We start from the raw sequence: 23,152 nt of genomic DNA, 5'->3' as shown, positions 1-23,152 counted from the left end.
ACTAGGATCGGGGCCTTACGAGAGCGTGACGCATGCCTTCTTGTTTCATACTCGCTTCGTCGGGCTGCGCGTACGCACGTGCGTTCTTAACCGAGGCCCATTCAAGTGTACGTGAGGGAATCCTTCCTTAGCCTAGGCTGTGCGTGTTTGTCCGAGAATCTGCGCTGGCTGATACGAAGCTCGGTTTTTCAGTTGTTTCTCATCCCTGCTGTGAACATACCGCCTTCTTATATGTATTTTTCACGTAATCGAAAATTACAGCGAACGAATAGGCCGGATATGGGTTCGTGAGTGTGAAGGACAACGTGGCACGTGCGTGTTTGTCAAGACGTTACATTGTTCGTGGAAGTGGAAGTGTTCGAAGAAGACATTGAACGATAAGCGGGAATACTTTTTCTTCGTTGCTATTTCGACCGGCATTGTTGACTATCACCATAACAAATCGTAGAATTCTGCTTGTTGGAAATACACCTTCGAATCTCGTTTTCCAACTTCGTTCGTGATAATATGGTCTAACGACTACCTTGCTGCCTTTGTGTTTGTTCCGTTTCTCGCGCACACGTGCAGATTGCGTTTCACGTCCGAGCGAAGACGATACGGGTGGATTCATCGCGCACATCTCACGTGTGAAGTTCTTTGAACTCGAGATGGTTAGAAAATTCAAACTGTTAATTCGGTTCGAATAAAACAGACGAATACAGCAAGAAACGCCGACGAGTTTCCCTGGTTTGCTTACGGCGGCACGTGACGTCACACAGAGAACGACTCACTGATATTCACGCAATATTTACACGCGTATCAGAGGTTGCGGGTGTGGAACATCGCGGTATCTATCAACGTCTTCAAGTTTTTTCGCGGCCGCCTACGAGAACTCTTGTTGACTTTTGCCATCGGGCTCTTAGAGGACTCTCGACTCCCCTCTTTTTGCTGACACACTCTGCCCCACGATCGTTCAACAATCTGCAATCGGCACGCTCAGACGTAGCGATGCAAGCATCGCGTTCGTTTCACAGTTGCTGTTTATAGTAGTTCACGTGTTTCTCGCGTTACGTGTATACTGCATCGATTTTATTCAACGCGATCGGAGGTTTCAATCGAACTGTTCGTGTAAAAATAGTTAACCCGATAGGAGTATCGTTCCATTCGAAGAGGAAGATAAGTTTGAGACGTTTGCGTGAATTGTGAACTAAGTTAACCCTTCGCGATTCCCAGATCATAAATCGAACAAAACTGGATTCAATAAAAATAAATTAACGTATAGATATTAGTTATAAACATTTGTAACTATAGTTAAATTTTGAATATACCTCCGAATTTAATATATTAAATATGAAACGATCGCAATAAAACGTTGAATGTGGCTCAGACCGCAGAAGGTTAATATCGTGTCGTGAAATTCCATTAAAGTTGTCTATAGTATCTCTGCTTTACGTTATATATTTTATATACTTATACAGAATGTTTATAGCTTAAACGGAAAATTTTTTGTTGGATATTAGCGATATAATTTAAATTTAATTTTTTCTAAATTTGTTAATTCATCCAGCGAAATATTCTAAATAGAAAGTGTTCTCGTTCAAAGTTTTCCGCTTTTATGCGACTCAAAACGTTTCCAACTATATCCCCAATTACAAGATCCACAAGTTACAAGCGTCTTGTTCCCTCGCGAACATTCGGAAGCTGAATTTCATGCGTGATTGTGTTTCTTGAAAGGACTCTTGACTGGAAGAGAGCGACACAGTTTTCAAGCGGAACGGAGCGTGACTCGACCGGACTTAAATTTAACGATCTCGAACAGTTGACAGTGTCGTCAGTTTCATTCACAAATCGGAACTCGACCGTGTGTAACATCTTGAGTGCGATAAGTGCGAGAACGTGCGTGTCGTTGTCGTTGCGTTGTCGCCGGCTCGTTCGGAAAATAAGTATATAGCGCCGTCTGTTGTGGATTGTGCTTAATCGCGGACACGAGGCATCCTCGTCGATGCGATAAAGCGCGTGAGCGGTTCTTTGTGCCGGGGACGCGGTGATGAATTGCTTGTGCACTCACGTATCGTCGCTATCGTTTATTTCTCGCGTTGCGAGAGGAATGACTACCCGTACCGAGAGTATTCTTGAGCGTGTCAAACATCCTTTAAACGGACAACGTTATCGTTTTCGCGGTGAATGCTCGACGAGTACCTGAACTCTTGAAAGTGATCGTTGATTGTGGTGCGGCGTGTTCGTTTCCGGCGGATCGAGCAATAAGGTCGCGAGAGAAGAAGAAAATTTAAGCCGAAAGAGTAAACAGAGAGCGTTTCAACGGGGGACAGTGACGCGGCAAGAAAAATATCGAAGGCACGCGATACAATTCCACGCGGTGTCAACCGAAAGACATTACTGTCAAGGCTGCTTTTGATCTCGACAGGAAACGGGAAGCGAGCGAGTTCTTGCCACTGCACTTATGCTTATCTAGCCTCTGCCTCGATCGTCGAGCAAAAAGGCCACTTATGAGGTCCACGCTTTTTTCTGCGCGGCTGTATAGACTGGCAGATAGGTTTCGCGCGGTGCATTAGCTGCGATCTGAAAATCGATTCTTGCTACGGTTGTGAGAACAGAAACGTGTCACGAGTGAGTATCTCTCGATGAAGAGTATATAGGCTTTTGGCTGGAGGCAGCGTTCACTTATCGTGGTAATAGTTGTTTAGAAGAACGAGAGAGAAAGGGAAAGAAGAAAAGAGAGAAAAGGAAGTAAAGGATTGAGAAAGAAGAGGTGGTGCAAGTACGTATCGAAGAGAATCGTGGGTGGAGAAGCAAGAGCTCTTTTCTCGATAAGGCCAGCAACAAGCAAGAATTATCAGCAGTAAATTATATTACTGTTGGCTAGGAAAAATCGCCGACGAAATAATTACCTAGTGCGTGGCGAGTGGAAAACGATTAATCGTACCTTCGGTTATTCCTGGCCGGACCCTGTGAATCGATCAGTTTTAAAAACACCAAGCGAAAGCACTGGGCGCAAGGTGCGTGGGAGTGGTGCGTATCTTGTGTGTCGTGGGCGGTGTTCAATGATCATTGTAGTGTTGTTCTGCATTTTGTCGTTTGTTGACGCGCGTCGAATTGGTCTGGATGCCAGTTTTAGAGGGTGGTGTAGCTAAGAAGCGAAGTGTCGATAGGGCAGCTCGCAAAATGCGGATGAGACTTTGCACCGGCTCCAAGGAGTCGTACACGCTCCTATCCAAGAAACGGTAATTTATCATACTTCTTCCTCCATTTGTAGATGTAATAGTTTGTTTTTGGTCAACCTATCGATATGTGGCGCCTTCCCCGACCTCCATGATTTTCAAATATGTCGTAAAGCTCAACATTCTGAATAACTTTTTCCGATGCGTATAACCGGCGATCGGCCATAGCTTTCCAGGTACATACAAGAATATTCCGCCGTTCGGCGTTAGTTTTCAAGCTGAATTGGGTTAGTATGTAGTATTTAGTAATATCCGGTCGCCACGCACTGTTTATAGTAATATACACATCGCTGTTTAGCAATGATGGTGACACAGCTCAACAAATTTTGTATATGCTTCTATTGCATACAAGGTCTACGTTTCTATTTTTATCATGTAAAACGGCATATTTATAATTCTATCAGTTTTCCGCCAGAAGGCAGTTATATCAATAAAGCCTCTCCTCTAGAGTTTACATTTTTTAAGTTGCGCCACTATCAATGCCAAGAGACGATATTGATAAGGAGATTCATGGAGCCGACCGTGCGGCGCGGCGGCCCGATTAATGTTACATACCAGATTGAAAACATTGGAAACTAAGGTCGATCGCCGGTTACATGTACAAGAAAAAGTTTTTCAGAATGTTGAGCTTTGCAACGTAACTTTGAAATCATAGAAATCGCAGAGGGTGTTACACGTCGATAGGTTAACTGTGTTTCTATTAGTTGTGAACGTGTATTAAACAGATACGTCTACTTGGACGAAACACGTGGAACGTGTTTTAAAGCAATTAAAATTTTGAGCTAATCCTAATATTACAAATATTAGGAGTCTTTAATTCAAATACGTGGGTACATGTATATTTTAATTTTTATAAATCTTAACTCTTAAACGAGAAAAGAATTTTCGCATATTGTTCGCTAAGCGAGAATGATACTTTACGATATACATACATACTATTTTGTTAGTATCTTAATAATCTATTACATTTTTGCATGACTTAAGACTGCCTCGCTCAAGCATATTAAAAGTAAATTATAACCTTTGAAACCTGAAGGTCTAAAAACTGTTATTGTCTCAAAGACAAAACTGACGATGTATTAAGTTGTCCGAGAAGTTTCTTTCGTTTTATGAGGAAATAATAGACGCACAACCTTTTTTGTTTTATATTATTTTGTCGAATTACGTACGATCCATTTTGTTCTGTCGAGATAAACACTGCGACATTTCGCAGACTTGGTTTCACGTTTGTATAAAGGTGCACTGTTGTAAAAAACACGTTTGCGAAAGAAAGACACTTTTCGGACAACCTTATAAATAACTGAGGCCAACTTTTTAATTTTTTTCTAACTACAATGAGTCATTGCTACCAGTATTAATTCTGGAACCTTTTGATATAATATGATGACACATAATGTGGAAAGATATAATGTAAATACTTAAATTGATGGGTTACACCTGATACATTTGGTTTTGAATGGCAGCAGACAGGTTTACTCAATTTACCACATATTGGCCTTATTGCGATGAATGTATTCGCTGTCCCCGTTTAAACAGTTCTGTAATTTATCGATGTCTGACTATTTAATATCGCGGAACAAAAATCAACACAACATCAACGCGGACAACATCAAGTTTCGTCATAACTTTTTTTATAAAAATCTCTTTCTATAACATCTGTTCTGATTCGTATATTAAATCTACAGTAAAATGGAAAAATTGGGTTAGGTCAGATAAAATGACTTTTTAGAAAATTTTTATAATTTGTTACATTGCAATTTTAAAGAACTTGTTCTTCTTCGTAATTAGCATTTCATGATATATATCTTTTCTTATGATGTAACTTGTATTTCTTTATGATTGTTTTTTAATAATCATAATAATCTTCCTTCTTTTTATCGTATTGTATATAAACAATAATAATATACTAATATAAAAAATAATAGCAATTTAAAATAACATCTAACACAGATTTAACTCACTGTATTTGCAAAATACATACGGTATATGGATAGACATTTTATGTGAAATGGTAAATTGCACATTTTAATACTTCTGAGTTAATATTATAAATATAAATGTTTATTTAGTAATATATAGTGCCCATGAGCGAATTTAAGTAATATATGTTCTTTCGATATTCGAATCGCGTTTACGAAAAATGTATGTAAATTACATGAATTTGAAGTGGCTATAAATCTTCTGTTATAAAGTGCTAAGAGATGACAGTTTCCTCAATGTATACTAACATGATACTACTTTTCATAGCTTCCAAATATAGAGTTATAATTTGCTCAATTTGGTGCAATAAATTATACGTATTATCGTAAAAACGTATCATTTAAGGAGCTTGAATTCCAATTATACATCACGTATTACACGAGAGCTTTTAAAGGTTTAATAATTGTCCTTATTTGGTATTAACATTCTGAAAATAATATGATTTAACAGTAAATTCAAGATTATCATAGAACGCTGCTGTTGTATTTATTTGCTCAAATTTAGAGTATAAGCATTAAATAGTTCACTTGAATTATCGAAATAAATCTCGAGAATTTCCAAGTATAAATTATATAATTCTCCTGAAAATTTTAAACGTTTCATGGAAACGAAACTTATGTTCATTTCTGTTTATTCGATATCACAAAAATACATCCTACTAATAAAAGATACTTTTTTGATTATGATAAAAATTATTTCGGATTGGGTATCGCCAGTAAAGAGTACAATTGAATCAGTAACGATAGATTTCATATTAATCGTTATTTATTTTTACAAACAATAAGGATCAAAAAAAAAAAAAAAAAGAAAGGACGAAAATTAATAACATTAATAATTTTTAATTTTTTAATATTTCGGATATTTATTTATTTACCTACAACATGAAGTATCAACATCAAGTACAACATTATGTTTTGGATAGTGTTTTCCGCGATAAAACTTTTTTCTAGTTCCTAGTACTTCGCTATGTTTCACAGTTATCTACCCGACTCGTTAAGATTATCATTATATTAATAATTATCATCAATATTTCATTTGTACATCGCTTTTAATTCAAAAGCACACGCTATGACTATCACTGTCCGATCTACTTTTACGCTGAATGATCACGTTAGCCTATTTAAATCGACGCGCGATGTCCTCGGGATAACACTTCAGTTTGGCTATTCTGCGCAGCTAGCACCCAACTCGGGATGCGAATTAGGGTAGCATGATGCAAGTATTCTTCCCCTACGGTGTATGTCGTTAAGAGTTTAGAGCATGTCCGTTACATCCTGGACGGGAGCGTACGAGCACCGTGAAGTTTGCATGAAGCCACGTAACGAGCCGTAATCTCGCGGTAATTTACAAAATGACAGTCCATAAATATTTCGTTGGTAAATTGTGATTACGGGTTTGATCGACTCGGCGTTTTTTTGTCTTGACGCTCCTCGCCCCCTTTCTTAACTGTAATCACTGTTCACGTTTTATGTACGTATGTACGTACATACGTTAAGTACGTGTGTATACGTGGTACGCGAGTCGCGTTGAATTCCGGGGACGAGGAGGACTCTCGGCTCGGCGGCGTTTCAGAAAATCGGAATGCACGTTGTAACGCGATACATGCGGATGCACCACGTTCCCCGGAAACGTGTTTGTTTTTCGATGCGCTGCGCGGACACGAGCGATTTTTTATGGCGACGCGTTACGTTACAACCTCGATTGTCTTCGAATGCTTGCCGATCAAGCTGTCTCTTTGTTTCACCATAAAATACACCCGGATAAAACGAACCAGCAATCAAAAATTCATTTTTGTAGTATTGGAAATTTGAGCGGTTATATTTTTTGAGAGAAAATTACATCTAAGAAATGATTAATTTTACAAACGCAGAAATATCAGTCATTGAACGTATCGTTAATTTGGTTGATTCAGTAGTATTTTTTAACGTTAAAAAATATCTTGACGTTGAGATATTTTTTAACGTTAAAAAATATCTGGACGTTGAGATACGGTAAATGATATATGATAGTAACATGATAAACTGTATTTTGTAATATTCGCTTTTAATTCAAAGTCGGAAGAGTCAAAACATGGCAACACTTAAACGCTTATTATGAGCTTATACCATGATTCTCGCAGTTTGAATTTATTTTTATTTTGGGAGATATAATATCTTTTAAAAGTAATCACACAGTTTATTATATATAAATATAAATTCTATTAAATCCATAATGTCACGTTAACGATCTTTTTAATATTATTATATTAATATTATAATATAAAATAACAGTATTTATCTGGACAAGATAGTTTGTAATAAAAATTTCAATTTTATGCTAATTAAAAAAGGAATTGTAACCATTTGTGGTGAGTGTAATTGATAGCATATATGAAAGAAGGAATTTTCCTCTCCTAAAGCCACAAACAATTCTACTTTATGCTAGTTTCCAAGAAACTAGCAATTGGATTGATCTCTATCTTGTTTTACGATTTCTTTATCTCATGCGGGTATCAGTAGATATAAATACGTTACTTGCACTCAATGTTTCTCAAGTAAGCAATTCGTCCAGGAAAAACTAGAGTTTTAACAGTAATTTAGATTAAATTGATTATTGATATATGTAAACAAGAAAATTTGACAAAAATTTAGGACGAAAAATAAAGTTTACAATCGTCAAAAACATACACACAACTTACAGTCATCTTTCTATTTACGTCCTTCTGTTTAGCCATTCCGGGCATTTATAACTAGTCCGTCACTTCTTGTGTAATTTTTCAGTCCAAATAATCAGATTTCATTCGGTTTAAGTATTACAGTTACTGTCAAGTGGCACTACGGCGTATGAACAGTGTATCAAAGAGTTTAAATACTACCACAATCATATTAGATACATACTACTATAAATAACTTGTGAGAATTGATGAATTCTCAGAAGAAACATACGAAGCCGAAAATAAAGATTACAATCAATTAGTTTCTATAAATACAAATATTACAAAGCTTAGGGATATCACATTTAGACTCTGGATTTTTATTTAAATTCATATCTTTATGAACACCACTAAAGTAATGGAGCATAGATCGAAATTTGTTTCAGTCTTTAAATATTACAAGTACGTTGCTTTCGTTATTTTATACACTTTTGTGATTATTCTGTGCATTCTGTAGGTATTAGGTTGTCCGTAAAGTTTCTTTCATTTCATAAGGTGATAATAGATGAACAACAATTTCTGTTTTATATTATTTTATTGGATTAGGTATGATCCATTTCGTTATATTTTTATTATTACGTTCGTGCATAATTCAATAAACTAATATAAAACAAAAAATATGGTGCGTCTATTATTTCCTTAGAAAACGAAAGAAACTTTTCGAACAATCTAATACATTTTTGCGTGTTTAGATCTATCATAAATGCATAAGAATTCGCAATCTAATCATAACAGAATACTACGGTAGATGTCCTGAATTGAACATTCCTTCAAAACAGGACGATTCGATATACAGAAAAAGTTTACGACTATATTCTATGTTCCAGTTAAATAACTTGACTTTTGGAACTTTCATCGTCGTCGATAAACGCGCGCTTGCAACTATTTGAATATCAGCAGATACATACTCTAACGTCTAATTTTCACATTATCGACTTAAAAGGATTCACTCGGCGGCCATGAGATTTCGTGTAAGATTCAGCCAGAAAAAAATGCGATTTCTTGGGCAATTCATTTAAATGGAAATGAGGTATACATATATCACTGTTATGCGTCGTTTTAAATATCAATTCGGCCGAAGTAATGGATATAGCTATAATTACGCTTGTTGAAGTAATTAAAGGATCTCGCGTTTCGGAGAGAAATTAAGTATCCGATTCTGGAGAATAAATTGAACGTCAAGAATGATAAAATTGTTCGTATTAATATCCGCATTAATTCTTGTACATTGGAAATTTGGGTTGAGTGGTTAGTCTCGTTCATCATTTTTAAACAGTGTAGCTTTTTGTTGCAAAATCGTTAACTTGAATTTCATCATTTTGACACCATTTTAGTTAAAATTATTCAAAATAATATTGATTGGTAGTGGTTATATTACTTATTTGGTCGTACGGCGAAGACTGAAGAGAGACGATATTTTAGTCTGTTCGATTCTTTTAATTATAACATACAAAATATTACTTCTTTACGTTGTAATATAATTTAACTCTAGAACTGCCAAACCAATTAAAATGATTGATAGAAGATTTTTTCTTTTCGCAATTACCAACAAGTTGCAAGTATTTCTGGTAACATTGCTTTTTGCTCTTACTGAGACATAAACATGACTACATATACATACTTATTCATTCTTATATATTGGATTAATTTTAATTTGCTATGTGTAATGTAGATACCTATTAGAGGTCGATAGTTTTAATGTTAATAGAATTATATGATATATATACACCTATGCTTACGACTGACGAACATACGAAAATACAGTCAGATCACGAAGAGTACCAACATAGTTTATTGAATTATAAACCAACTGAGATAAATTATTAATTGCAATTTGAATAAAATGGTAGTTATTAGTTAAAGATTATTGTTATTTACTATTGTTATTACTGTTATATCGATTATATGTGTCTATACTACGTATGGAGAAAAATAAAAAATTCATACTTAAAGAATAGTATTGTAATGAATACTATGAAACGAATTATATCGAGCTGAACGAAAGTTCGTTGCATTTTGTATGGGATGCTACTATAAATAATTCGTTGGTAGTTATTATTTTGCTTTCATAACCTCATCTAGTATTCTATTACGTGCTGTGATTGTATTCTGAAAATCTCGTTAACGCAGAAGAAGTCGTCCTCTATCGGCACAAGGATCGAGTATATGTGAATTTTATGGCTCACAATCCGAGAAGATAAAAGAACTAAATTGATTATTCACTCTAAGCGCTATTTGATTATTATTCATGCAAATAGTTAAAGAATCATTTGAATTGAAAAAATTCAAAGTGTACGTGAAAGTCAATATCGCTGTTCAAAATTAATTGTCTTACGCCCAAGCAAAGAAGTATTTATGCAGAAGAAAATAAAGAGATTGTGAAACATTAAAAAGTAATAATAGAGGCTAACATATGTAGATTACATTATAGATTATAATGTTAGATTATAGAGTACTCACGTATATGAAAAACAAAATTTGTTTTCGATTGTAAATATAAATGTGCTTTTATTTTTGATCAGATTAAGTTTGTTACTTGAAGCAAGTACGTGCCATTGTAAATGACACACTTTTATATTCGAAATATAATGCGTCTGATAATACTTTTAGAAAGCATTATTTTGTATTTTATAGAATCAGACAACGTATGTTATGTTGCCTGAGTTTGGAAATATTTTATCGCTTAAAAAGCTTAAAAGTCGATGTGTTAAATCAGTAGCAGAAAAATAAAATATGGTAAATCACTGAAAATTTCGTATTTTACTTTTTTAATGCTGCTCGTGAGATATGGACAATAGAGAATGGGATATTTATGTAGTTTTTCCATCAGTTCTTGGAAGTAAAATTCCTTCTTACTTTAAAGAATTATGATATATTATACCAATAAAGGCCCACTAAATTATCATTTATTGTGAGTTGATCTGGATATGCATTGTTTATTAATTCACTGATTATCACATCGGTGATTTTTCGATGTTATATAATTTTAGTATCTATTATATTATTTACACTAATAAGTACTAATGACTTTTTTTATCAATATTAACAATATTTCTAATAATTCAAATCTATTCTTAGATATTGATATCACATTTGAAAGAATTTCTTATAAAAGATATAAAAAGATAGAAAAATTCAATTTTATGTAAATTATGCTGCATAGAAACGATATATTTCTTGATAACATAAAAAATTAATGTATTTAAAAGTATTCAAACATAACTTTCACGTGTTACGTGTAAAATATAGCGGTATCTAATATGATAAAAAATGCAAGAACTTTCCGTACAGCGCAATAAATCTGTTCCGTGCAATTTCATCTAGACATCTTTTATTTAAGCATTGATTAATATTGTTTAACGTTAAATCCCGGTCTCTCGAAACGTGTGACATTTTTATCGAATATTCGTTAGCGTGACCCGTTCTGAGTCAAATGCAGCGCTCTATATTTCATCCTTACACACCATCACCGGAACTAAAAAAAGAAACCACACAGAGGGATACCAGTAATATAACTCCAGACATATCCGCCCGTGCTCTCGCCAGATTGATCTACCCGTTAGTTTTTGGTTTCGCAATAACGTGTCTTCACAACCGCGAAAAAATTCACTGACGAATCGTCGGAAATAAATTATGTCTCAGGAGCCATAACGATTATCGACAAGTTTCATTTTTACAGTATCCATTTTACAATCGCCCGATTAACGCCTTCTTTACTAAGTTCATAAAATGGAACAAGGTTAATGTGACCTTTTTATATTTTAACTTCTCTAGATTTAGATTTGTAATTCTATTTACTTCTGTATTTGTTTAAAAATATTTAAACGAATCTTTTATGAAATTTTATACATAGTTGTTGCCTAAATTAACCCAACTTTTTATAAAGACAACAGTATATTTAAACTTGATATTGCTTGTCTACAGTTAGGATCGGTTCTTGGTTTACTCTTACTTTGACATAAGATGCTAAAATTTGGAAGGTGTTCCTAATGTTTTACTAATTACATTGATCGATGTAAGCTCTGTTTATTGTTAATATCCATCGCTAGAATATATAGTACCTATCGGCTATTATACACACCTATGCACAAAATATACAAATATTATTATTCTGAATTTTCCAGTGCTGTGATTTTACATAAAACGTACATTAAAATTAAGAAACAGACATATGAAATATTACAACGACAATCGTGGGTAAAATTATGGTATTTCGAGGACCAAGATCCGGTATACCGTTGCCATAAATATTCATCCATATGCAGAACCAGGCAGTTAAACTATTTACATAGATGCGGATACGAGCGAATTGAGAATTCCGAATGGTTCTTGGTGAAAATTTTTCGTATCCGATTACGACTGAATATGATAACCACCTTGATGACTCGAGGATCCTTTTCACTGGAAATGGGCAAAAATATAAACGCGCCCCGCGAATGAATCGGTGTGGTCGCATCGAAAATTGTCGAGTAATTAATTACAGATGAGTCGGTAAATATTCCACGGAGAATATTTGTCTGATGTTCCTTTAATGCGCCATTGAAATCCATAGTTGAATCCAGAAAATGGTAAAGATACACAGGTTTTGTCGTGTAATGAGTAAGAAATATCGTGAAGATGAATTCAAACCTTAAAGAAGATGCAACATATTATGAATTTTTTAAGATTGTGGTTAAAGCAAAAAGAAACAAGTATGTCGTGGTAACTCTTTATCATAATCCTTGCTCTATTTGAATATTGTTCAAATAACATATTTTAAGTATAAATATTTGTTACAATTAGAGCATAAATGTATACAGTGGTAATAATAGTGATAAATACATATAATATAATATTCAAATGATTCACATTATTCTTGTTTCTGCTGTTTACCTCATGTATATGTACAAAAACTTGGGAGAAACAGCATTTATATGTCTTAGTATATTTAGTTTATCTTAATATAAGTTAGCCTACAAATTAATTTCCTTAAATTAAATGTACTTATTGAAGATGGTAATAGAAGCCACGAATTATTACAAACTTGCTGAATGGTTACTCGTTTTTCGGTAAATGAAAATTTATATTTTGAATTATATTTCTTTCCTGTATACGATATAATTGAAATGTCCACACTGACGGAAGGTGTCATGTTATTCCTAGAAGTTAGCAAATATGTACTTAAGAAAAAGGAATACATACAATTATTTCCTTTATCTATAGAAACTTAAAAGTATTCGAAACAAAAGGTGAACGGTTTCTAGGTGTAAATGAGACCTGCAAACAATGTCCTCATTAAAATAAGCATTTTCTCAAATAGAATTATTTATTTTTCTTCGTGGGGTGAAAGGCCTGTTTTAATTAAAACTTAGTAGCTTATGTTAAGCTTATATTAAACTGATGCATTAATGCACGAGGTATATAGGATATAACAAATATTCCAATTGATGCATTTATTACTACTGACAAGTTAGGATTATAAAACGCAATGCAATTATTGATTTAATGCTAATATTTATAATATGTACATATATCAACAATAATTTTCAAACCTATTTTCATTTTCCTTCAATTACATGTACAAAGAGATTTATGTAATTAAAGAAATTATTAAATACTGCAACAAATAAAATTACTGTTTCAGTTTTCTGGAAAGAATAGAAAGTAATGAAAATCAAAAATATTTATACATTTATCTTAGAATTATATACGCATCGATTAAAATTACTCTATCGTGTATTTTTATCTTTTTTACATTTTAACTTCACTTATTTATGTTCTCTTGACACGAGATGCAAATAACATTAAAAAGTGTATAAAGCTTTAAAATATATAAAACGTCAACGCGCGCGCGCGCGGTTTCCCTTCGACTACAGTTTCGGAAATTTTACGTCGCCATTAACGTAGGGAGTAAACCGGAGACAAGCAGTAAAAATAAGGTGCTTTGCATGGAATAATCAAGATACTAAAATCCGATTAAAAATAGCAACGTGGAAAATTTAAACGTCGAAATTTATGGCTTAACAAGGGCTTTCGTTATTCGAACAATACTCGATTTAAACGCTCCTTCTTTCGTAATATTATGTTCTACCTATTCTAAATCACAAACATTCTACAACATTCCGTTTATGAGACCTGCGTAAGTATCTGCATAACTTATTGTTAGTATAAATCTATCCACATGACTGTGCGAATAAACCATTTGGACAGCAGTGATTACTAAAGTAATATTCTATGCATTATTATGCTTGACTCAACAATGAAACAATATATTATTCACAGTAAGCTTATTCGCAATAAGATTGGCGTAATAATACTACTTCCAAATTGGAAATATTAAAACCTTGTTGTAAGAAAGTGTTTCTGCGATGGATGTACAGAAGTAAACTTTAGAGATAGGAATTATGTCATACATATTTGTTTTCGCTTTCGAACACTCTTATTCAATGTCGAGTGCAAAATTATTTCTCTCTTGTTAAATACGTCGGTAGTACATGATTTATCCGTACAAAAGCTACAAAATCTCTTCGTATTGAATGAGCAGCGTATACGTAAGTCTAAAGTGGTAGTTAGTTAGAAAGTATATAATAACAATTATCAAGAGGAATAACTGCCTTTCAAGAATCATAAAAGAACCATAGGAAAGAAATAAAGTCAAGTAAAAGATATTACAGACAATCAGACAATCAGACAGAGAATTATTATTCTCCTTACCCTTGAAGCAATAGATTCGCATCAAAATAAAATAATTACTTATGTACATTTTATGGTTTTAACAGTGGAATCAATACAATTGAAACAGTAAAGTTAGCTTAAAGATCAATTAAAAGAAAGAACCATTTCTGGTAGCTCAGTCAGAAATTGGTTTACAAAATTTCATTCAGCCATGAAACATTTCTAAGATAGAACTTGTTTTTCTGAATTAAGGTTTACAGTCGCATCAACTGCGCAGTTACAAGCCAAACCATGGAGAGGGATGGTATGGTACTTTACATTACGCTATTTCGTTGAATAGCCCAACTTCCGTCATAAACCTTAATAAGTCATGACTCTTTTCGCCTTTCAAGTTATCTTTGCGATGGTGGGAAAACCTTTCCTCGTTTAGAGAAGTGTTTTCGACCTGTGTTTCTCGCGCAGCGTACTTGAGTATTTCAAAATCAGGTAGTCTATCGTTATTTGTGTATTACACTCTTCGTATTCTTGGGTTGGTTCTTTTCATAGAAGGTAAGAGCAGGAGATCTTGAAGAACCCTGGTTTCGGTTGATAACTATTTGGACTCGTCCGGACTATGAATTGGTCGTTTTGTGCCTTTTGAAAAAGTTTTAGTTGATGTTTATAGCGAGGAGATACTGCTTTCTTTCATAAAACTTGTTTAACGGATTTTCATTTATTTAGAGACCCAGACAACCTTTTAGGAAACAACTATTTCACAAATGACAGAAATGTAAAGACGCAGTTTTATCAAGAAACATGAATTTTCGTTACAAGTAGATACATAAATGACGTATTAGCTCCTCGTTGGAAAGTATTTTTAACTAAAAAGCAAAGATACGTATTTGCATTCAAATTTCTCCACGCAAAAGGACAATTTAAAGAATTCTTTTCAAATACTACAATAGTATCTACTATGTATGTACATATACTGTACAATATTTTGAAGATCATATCAAATTGATATTATACGATCAAGTTTTACACTCCATGAAAGTTCCCTTTGAAGAACAGTCGAATATGTCAATTAGTATGAATATCGATGGTCTTATTATGATTCTGCATTTCTCTATTCCTAACATACACGTGCTTCATGACGGTTAGCAAATATAAAGGTCCCTTTATCAAGCCGATGTGTTCGGTTTCATTCGAACACGCTAACCGATTCGATGACTTGAATTTTCTTTTGATCAACGTACAAGGGAAATATATCGTTGAGGTAAATTAACCGACACGTTACATCGTCATGAAAATTATGACATCAGATGGAGCGGTTAAACCCCCAGGAATTATTGACATTAATACAGATTTAGTTGAAAGGAGACGAAAAGGGATGGTTGGGGCGCGTGCAGGTATGAACGGCAAATACATATCGTCCGGGCACCCCTTTTATGTAATACATGTTCCTTCGGTAACGCGTGTCTACTCATTGAAAAGTCTGTTAAGCCGGTCAGCGTTAAGTCGACGGTGAACCAATAAATCCTCGACCCTTTTCTTTCGTTACGAATGCACATCGCGGCAATGCGAGTGCCCTTTGAAGTTCTATTTAACACGAAACATCTCGTGTATCTACGTACAGCATATTCTTACCAATATATTACCGATGCATTTATCCTTGATTCCGAAATATTATTTATCCCGCTTCTTGTAATGGATCTATTATAATTCCATAGCATGTGGATATTTATATGTTTCTTTATACGCCCGTTCTGTTTCTTCCTTTTGTCGTAGATTTTTATAAAATACACTTTTTGTAACGTCTCTTCATTTCTTGTTGAATATTATTAATTTGTAAAGTTTCAATACGTATCACGTTTCATTTATTGAAGAGGTTTAAATTATCGATAGTACAAAAGCGTTTAGTAACGAAAAAAAAAAAAAAACAAAATTTTTGGCTAATTATCAGCCAGATTTTAATTTCTGGTAAAAGTAGGAATTTATAAATTTGAAATAAAAGTTCGATGTTTAGTTAATGTTAAAGTTTAGTGTACCAAATTTTAATACACAATTGCGGTATATATTTTATGTATACAATTGTTTCCACGAACAGAACGTTTTGTGGGTAACTGTAACCACACACCAGATATTATTTAAGGTTTCCAATCGAATGTGCGCCGAGATCGTCAGGAATTGAACGTAACGGATATGAATTCGTCGATTTTACTTATTCCCTTATATGCAAGAATATGAAGGAGTTACGTCTACAAATGTATTAATTCGTATACATATATCGAATAATTCGACTGAAACGTTTGAAAGCTTTTTTCCGAAGGAAGTGGAAAAGCATATATCACAGCAACATTTTTCAAGAAACTTTATAAATTTTTGTATTTACGGAAATTACTCAGATCTAGCTGAGTTGTAGGTATCATATTTTGCATCGAGGAAAATCATTTATATAAAGAAATTCGAAACTGGAATTTGTTTTTATTTTTACATTGACATTTTCTATTACTGTTACTTTGTATACACTTAGTATTTTACAACAATGGAATTTACATTTCAATCAATAATTTATTCCGTATCTAAAGGAGATGTCAAAATATTGTCAAATATAACGTCAAATTTGAGAATCAGTTGATGTGATAGGAATGAGGAAATATTTTCTAAAGTATCTTTTTCAAGTTTATTGTTCACTGATACTTCATTCATTCGTCCAGTTTGCATTTATCGCTATTTGAAATTTCTAAAAGTAAATTGATTTCAGTTCTGTACATTTATTTTTTCTGTTGTAAAAAAACATCTTGTAAAAAAGTTTTAACATAGTTACTTAATTCTTAGATTTATTCAGAAATTCTATACGATTTATAAATTCATACGTACTTTTGATTAATATTTTTCTTTCAATATAAGTATGGTCGAGAAGGATATATCGACCTTAATGTCTCCAACCATTTCGTTATCCTTTCAATCATCGTTGTTATTGAGATCGCCTTATTGGATTTCATCATCGTTTTCATCTGCAGAACCCGCAACAAGTTTTATCATCAGCGGAGATCTATTGGTTGGTCAAGGGTATACGATATATCAAGAATCTCATAGGAAATGTTAGTTTGCTCAAGTAAAAGGGATAATACGACTCATCCATGTTGAAAAAATTGTGCTGCGGGTAATTGGTTATACACGCTCATTGCTTATACACTATACAGCAGACAAAATGCTATAATTTTACATGAAATTATAGGACATGATAGTTTCATAGAAAATTACATATACACAAAATATGTTGATTGAAACTAAAGTGAATTATGTAAAGATTATCCATTTTACATATTTTGTTTCAACTGTGCGGCTATTTTATTGGTAATTAATTTTGTAAAACGTAGAAACTTAATACTTTTGTAGATATTAAATATTATGATAATGTCATAGATCTAAAGTAAACGTTACCTTATTATATATGTAACCATTTAAAACATATCTTATTCTTAATCATTAAACGATTGTATTATTTCATTGAAATCTTAATATTATCGAATTCTCAATTATGCAAAATCTTTATTATAAAATTAGTTTCTATTCTTTCATGTTAAAATAACCATTTACTTTATTAATACATTATAAGATCGCAAATTCACTTACAAGAACTTTAGTGTTCTGTCTTACAAATATCAAATGTAACATTGAATAATTTAATTCTCTATAGCTTTTGAATAAAAGATAATATTTTTTTATACAGCGAAAAGAATATGATCTGATATCAACCAATTTATGCATTGCTCGATATTTATTTACAATCGAGTATAAATATCCTATTACTAAGAAAACAATGCACGTTTAACATAAAATGTGTAAAACCATTTGAATATAAAGTGAGATGAAATTCACATATGTAAACATTATGAACTAAAGTTTGAAAATTAAATTTAAATAAATTTAAGACGAGGAGCTGCAATTTATATTAGGTAAAGATTTCCATTTAATCTCCCTTTCTGCAACGATGGATATAATAAACATATTGATACGATAATCCTGAAACCTGGAACATCTTTTCATAAATCTTTTAATAAATATATACCTAAACAAAAGAAACTTTTTGTATTTCTTATGTAAAATGAATAATTTCTTGCTTTCTTGATTTTACTTCTACATTTTACTTCGTTTCTGTATTTCATATATCAGATTCGATGACTATAGCACACATAACTCAAGAAACAGCAAAGATCACGCAGTACATATTATATTGAGAAGTTTTACCCCGAGACAAGTATAAGAAGCTAACTAAGATGAATGATCGCACTTTTAACCGTAGGTAAGAGATCTTCCAGCAGATATTCGAACGCGCTTACCTCGATGACAATAGATGATTTACACGTGGTGCGTATTGCGGAGGGACACTAGGCTTAAGAAATGTTGGACACATTTTTGTATATTCGCGATCGTTCGCGAGAATATCTGTATGGACCCGTAGTACAAGCCGCGAAGGCTGGGACACAGATATAAATTAACATGTAAGTCGAGAGAACAAGTGACCGTATGTTCGTGATATCTTCACCAGCTTCTCTCCTCGATCCTTCCTTTTCTTCGCGGTCGCAGCTGCCAGAGTTCCGTCTCTACGCCTGTCATTCCTTTTTCCCGTCTCGTGCGAAGTCTGTTTCGTTTATTCACCCCTTTCCGTCCCTCGATCCTCCAGGATGAATCGAACCACTGTGACTCGTACGGTATTCAGCGAATTTTCAATCGGTCGAGCAGTCGCACGAAGGAAACCGTGCGTCGTTAAACTCGTCGAATCGGAACTTTCTCCGAACACTGAGAGCTGTCCGTGACAGTTCCTTGGTATATCGGCAAATGTTAAACTGTGGCTAGTTATGGCACTCGATTCTCGCGAGAGAAGTTTCATTGTACAAAATTACCTACCTCCTTTTTTCCTCGCTTTTAAATTTCAGCGAGATCAAATTACAGTGACAATAAGATAGCTAGACAGTTTCTTTCTAGAGAATGTGATAATTGGCATATTTTGATTAAAATATCTAGGATATCTTGGATAAAAATTAGGATAAAATTTATTCGCAAGAAGTTACTTATCTTCTCTTTTTTGTCGCCCTTTTGAGTTTCAGTAAGTTTCAATTATAATACAGATACACGTAGCCTTTTTCTGGAGAATATAATAACGATATATTTTAATGAAAATATTGGAGATGCTCTGAATGGACACGGTGGAATACGATGTTGATTACTAATTTGTTGTTTATATGTTTTGAGAAGAATTACAATTTTTACTTCATTACCACAACTTGCAATTAATGCAGGATTTTAGAAGTCCTAACGTTTCTGTTACTTTATACATGCCTCTGGTAATGGCAAAAATACGACCGTTATACTTAAGGATTAATCGATTGTTTATTATATTGATTATTTTCTTGAAGTTAAAAGAAGAAATTACATTACAATACAAAAACTACATAAAATGATAAAAAATTACACAAATTACTTGCTAGCGTATGTTGTTCAAAGAAACTAAGAAAAAGAAAGAAGAGAAATGAAAGAAATGACGCCAATTAATTACGTAAGAGATATAGTCTCCATATTTTTTTCAGCTGAATGAGTAAGAAAGGATAATATTATAATTAAATTTTGTGTCCATTGCGTTATCGCGTTTACTCGGTTTGACGTAATGACGTTGTAAGTAGTTGACTAATTGGTTTATTGACATCATCGACATTGCACGGATTGCATCGATTCTGAAAGCCTCGTGAAGGTCGGAGTGAAATTTTTCTCGAAGAAAATCACGAACTAGCCGCGTTTTCCTTTCTTTCTCGCTTATTTCATAAATGTCTTATTTCGCGTCGAATATAAAACGTGACCCGGTGACCCAAGCTGAAAACAAATCGACTATTCCTGTTCTTCTTTACCACTTTTTCTCTAGAGATCGAAGACTTTCGAGCGGCAATTAGAAAAGAAGGACGGTCCGAGTCAGGCTGATTTATCGCAAAACTCATCTGCATGAAACTTCGCATTTCCTGCCTTTAATCTCGTTGAATGTTTAATAGTCCGAAGAAGTTGCATTTATTGTCTACGTTACGTTGTTTATGCTGCAATTTTACATATTTTCTTTATTTTCATTTCGAAACTAGTATTTTATTTGACAACTGGGAAATTAAATATATAAATCATAATAAGTCCATTGTTAAAAATTAGAAGTTAATTTTTTCATTCTCTAAATTATTAGATACTTCATCTGAACAATTTGAATATTAAGCTTTGTTAATTATTCACTTCAGGGCGTGCTTCACTGATTTTAATGATCTTGAAGTATGTTGTCAAGATCATCGTTCTGAACAATTTTTCCCGATATATGTTACTGCCCCTGTCCTTAATTTCCAAGATATTCACAAAAAAACTTCAATAGAATTTATTTTACGATTACATTTTATTTTGGAGTTTATTATATATTTTTATATATACCAGAATGAAGTGTAATGGAACTAGATTTAGTTGAAGATCTTGGTGAATATCGCAAAAACTAAGGCCGGCAACATGTACTGAGAAAAGTTGTTCAAAATAACTTTGACAACATATTTCAAGATCATTAAAATTGGTAAAGTATGCCATGATATAAAAATAATTCCTATCAATTTTATTGTCTATAGTTAAAGTTCACTGAAACTACTTCTTCGATCCTCATCTATGCGAATAATATATTTTTAGCTCTTTTCGAACTCACCATCCTGTAAAAGCTATAGAAATAATAGCAATATATGTTCTTTTCAAAACGTTATATTTTACAATACGTAGATCAGTGATCACACGATTCGGTTTGTCCATTTGGCGGGGCATTTAAATAATACATTTTTATACTACATATTTGCAATTAACGATAAGAAACGAGTTTTAAATTTAGTCGATTCTTATCTATGCTAAAATGTTATCAACGTTCTTTGTTAGTCCGTCCGAGTACATGGTCGTTTGAAATTCAAAATTATATCTTACAAGCACAGTTTAGGTCACCTCCGTGATATGGTTGAATAAAGTGCAATGCCAAATATAAGGAACGTGTATTTTGAAGCTAAGAATAGAGAAAGAAAATGCAACATGGGATAATTATGTAAGCTGATCAACTAATTTCCTACAGTACTTCATAGCGCCCCATTGATATTCCTATAAAATTATTTAACACTCAATCCTAATATATTTTTATTTTATTTCGTAATGTAGCAGTTAGGTTTCTATATAATTTAATTTTTGTTTTATTTTTTAATGTAAGTACATCCATAATTGTTTGATTGTCTTTTGACTTTCAACGATTTAACAAGCAAATCCTTAAAGTATACGCTATAGTGGAGATACATACTTGAGAATTTTTTATACGTCACAAGATGAGTGTATCATTATAGTAAAAAAGGCATAGAAGAGAGACTGATGTCATAGTTGTAGAAGTTTGATTTTGCATAAAAGCCGGAAGACGTCCGGAACGTTGGCCTATTTTACATTCATTAATTCGAGGCATGCGTGTAGGCGCCTCGTTCTTAACTTTATTGCATCGCGACGATATCCGTATCTCTCGCTGGTTTTCGCGGAAACGAGGAATAATGGAATAGAATGGTTCATTGTGTAATAGCAGTGACGATTCCTCAAGCCTGATTCCCAGAATTCCGAATCCAATTAAGTATGTGATTTCCAGCTTATAATATTCGTACAGCAAAAGTGAGTAATTCTTCTATAAGATGGAAAAACCGTGCTGCAATATTCTCTTTACAGAAAGTAATCCTTAGACCATCCAGCTATAGATTACGCCTTTTACTTCGTTCAATTTACACGCTTGTCTAACTTTATGTGTATGCGTTATTTTTCAGTATTTCATAAATATTTTACAATGTTTATACGTATAGAAGATTTATGAAATGTGTGAAATAGGATTTGGATGGAGCAAGCAAACAGTTGAGACACTTAAATTTATTTTGTAGAGTCCGCCTTAAACCGCCTTTAGATCAGTTTTACATTCGCGTTTTTAAAATGCTAAAGATTACGTTTTATAAAGATTTTTACGATGGACTATGTGATTTATACGTATACTATATGTATGGAATAATCAAAGTAATAATCAAAGTACGTTCTTTATGAAGAGCTGAAATAAATTGAATTTGATAAGCAGTGAAAGAGTGGCCTAGTTTATTGCAAATTGTTTCATATTAGACGTTGCTAGCATTACAATTAAAGCAACAATGAATCAAGTTTTAATGTCAGTTTATCAAAATTAATATATAATTTCATATTGAAGTAGAATATCACCGTCAGAATGAACATATCTATTCATTAAAATATTTATCTATCTGCGTAAACTTTCAAAGTAGTATTTCATTATAAAATATTGCACTTAATAAGGAATAATACACCGCTATCAAAACTGAAAACAAATGCTTTCTATGCGATATGATTTATTCTCTCGAGATGTTTAGAAATACAATCAATTAATTGTTCCGTATGCCATTGAATAAATCCCCCGCGGTATGAAATGTATTCAACCGCTGTTACGGATGTCTGTGGTGTGGTATAATTGAGCTTTTATTCGGTCTCACAATGTGTCTTGGTTTCTTCGCAGCATCTCTAGAAACACATCGCGTTGATTATTTCT

General features: G+C 33.3%; 1 protein-coding gene across 6 annotated transcripts in view; it reads left to right on the top strand.

Annotated features, from left to right (window-relative positions):
• The window catches only part of LOC139985281 (rap1 GTPase-activating protein 1), a 261,298-nt gene that overhangs the window by 96,979 nt on the left and 141,167 nt on the right, over positions 1–23,152 (top strand). Inside the window, exon 1 of one of the 6 annotated variants that reach the window (XM_071999601.1) lies at positions 119–3,221. The exons of the other annotated variants lie outside the window; for them this stretch is intronic. Coding sequence (XP_071855702.1) covers positions 3,103–3,221 — 119 coding nt within the window. The 5' untranslated portion in view covers positions 119–3,102. Of the gene's footprint in view, positions 1–118; positions 3,222–23,152 lie in introns of those variants that run through there. 6 annotated transcript variants of the gene reach the window in all.

Source organism: Bombus fervidus, chromosome 3 (assembly GCF_041682495.2).
Source record: "Bombus fervidus isolate BK054 chromosome 3, iyBomFerv1, whole genome shotgun sequence".
NCBI classification, from domain to species: domain Eukaryota; kingdom Metazoa; phylum Arthropoda; class Insecta; order Hymenoptera; family Apidae; genus Bombus; species Bombus fervidus.
The sequence above is the reverse complement of the archived record's forward strand: the minus strand, read 5'-3'. Positions and strand labels throughout refer to the sequence as shown.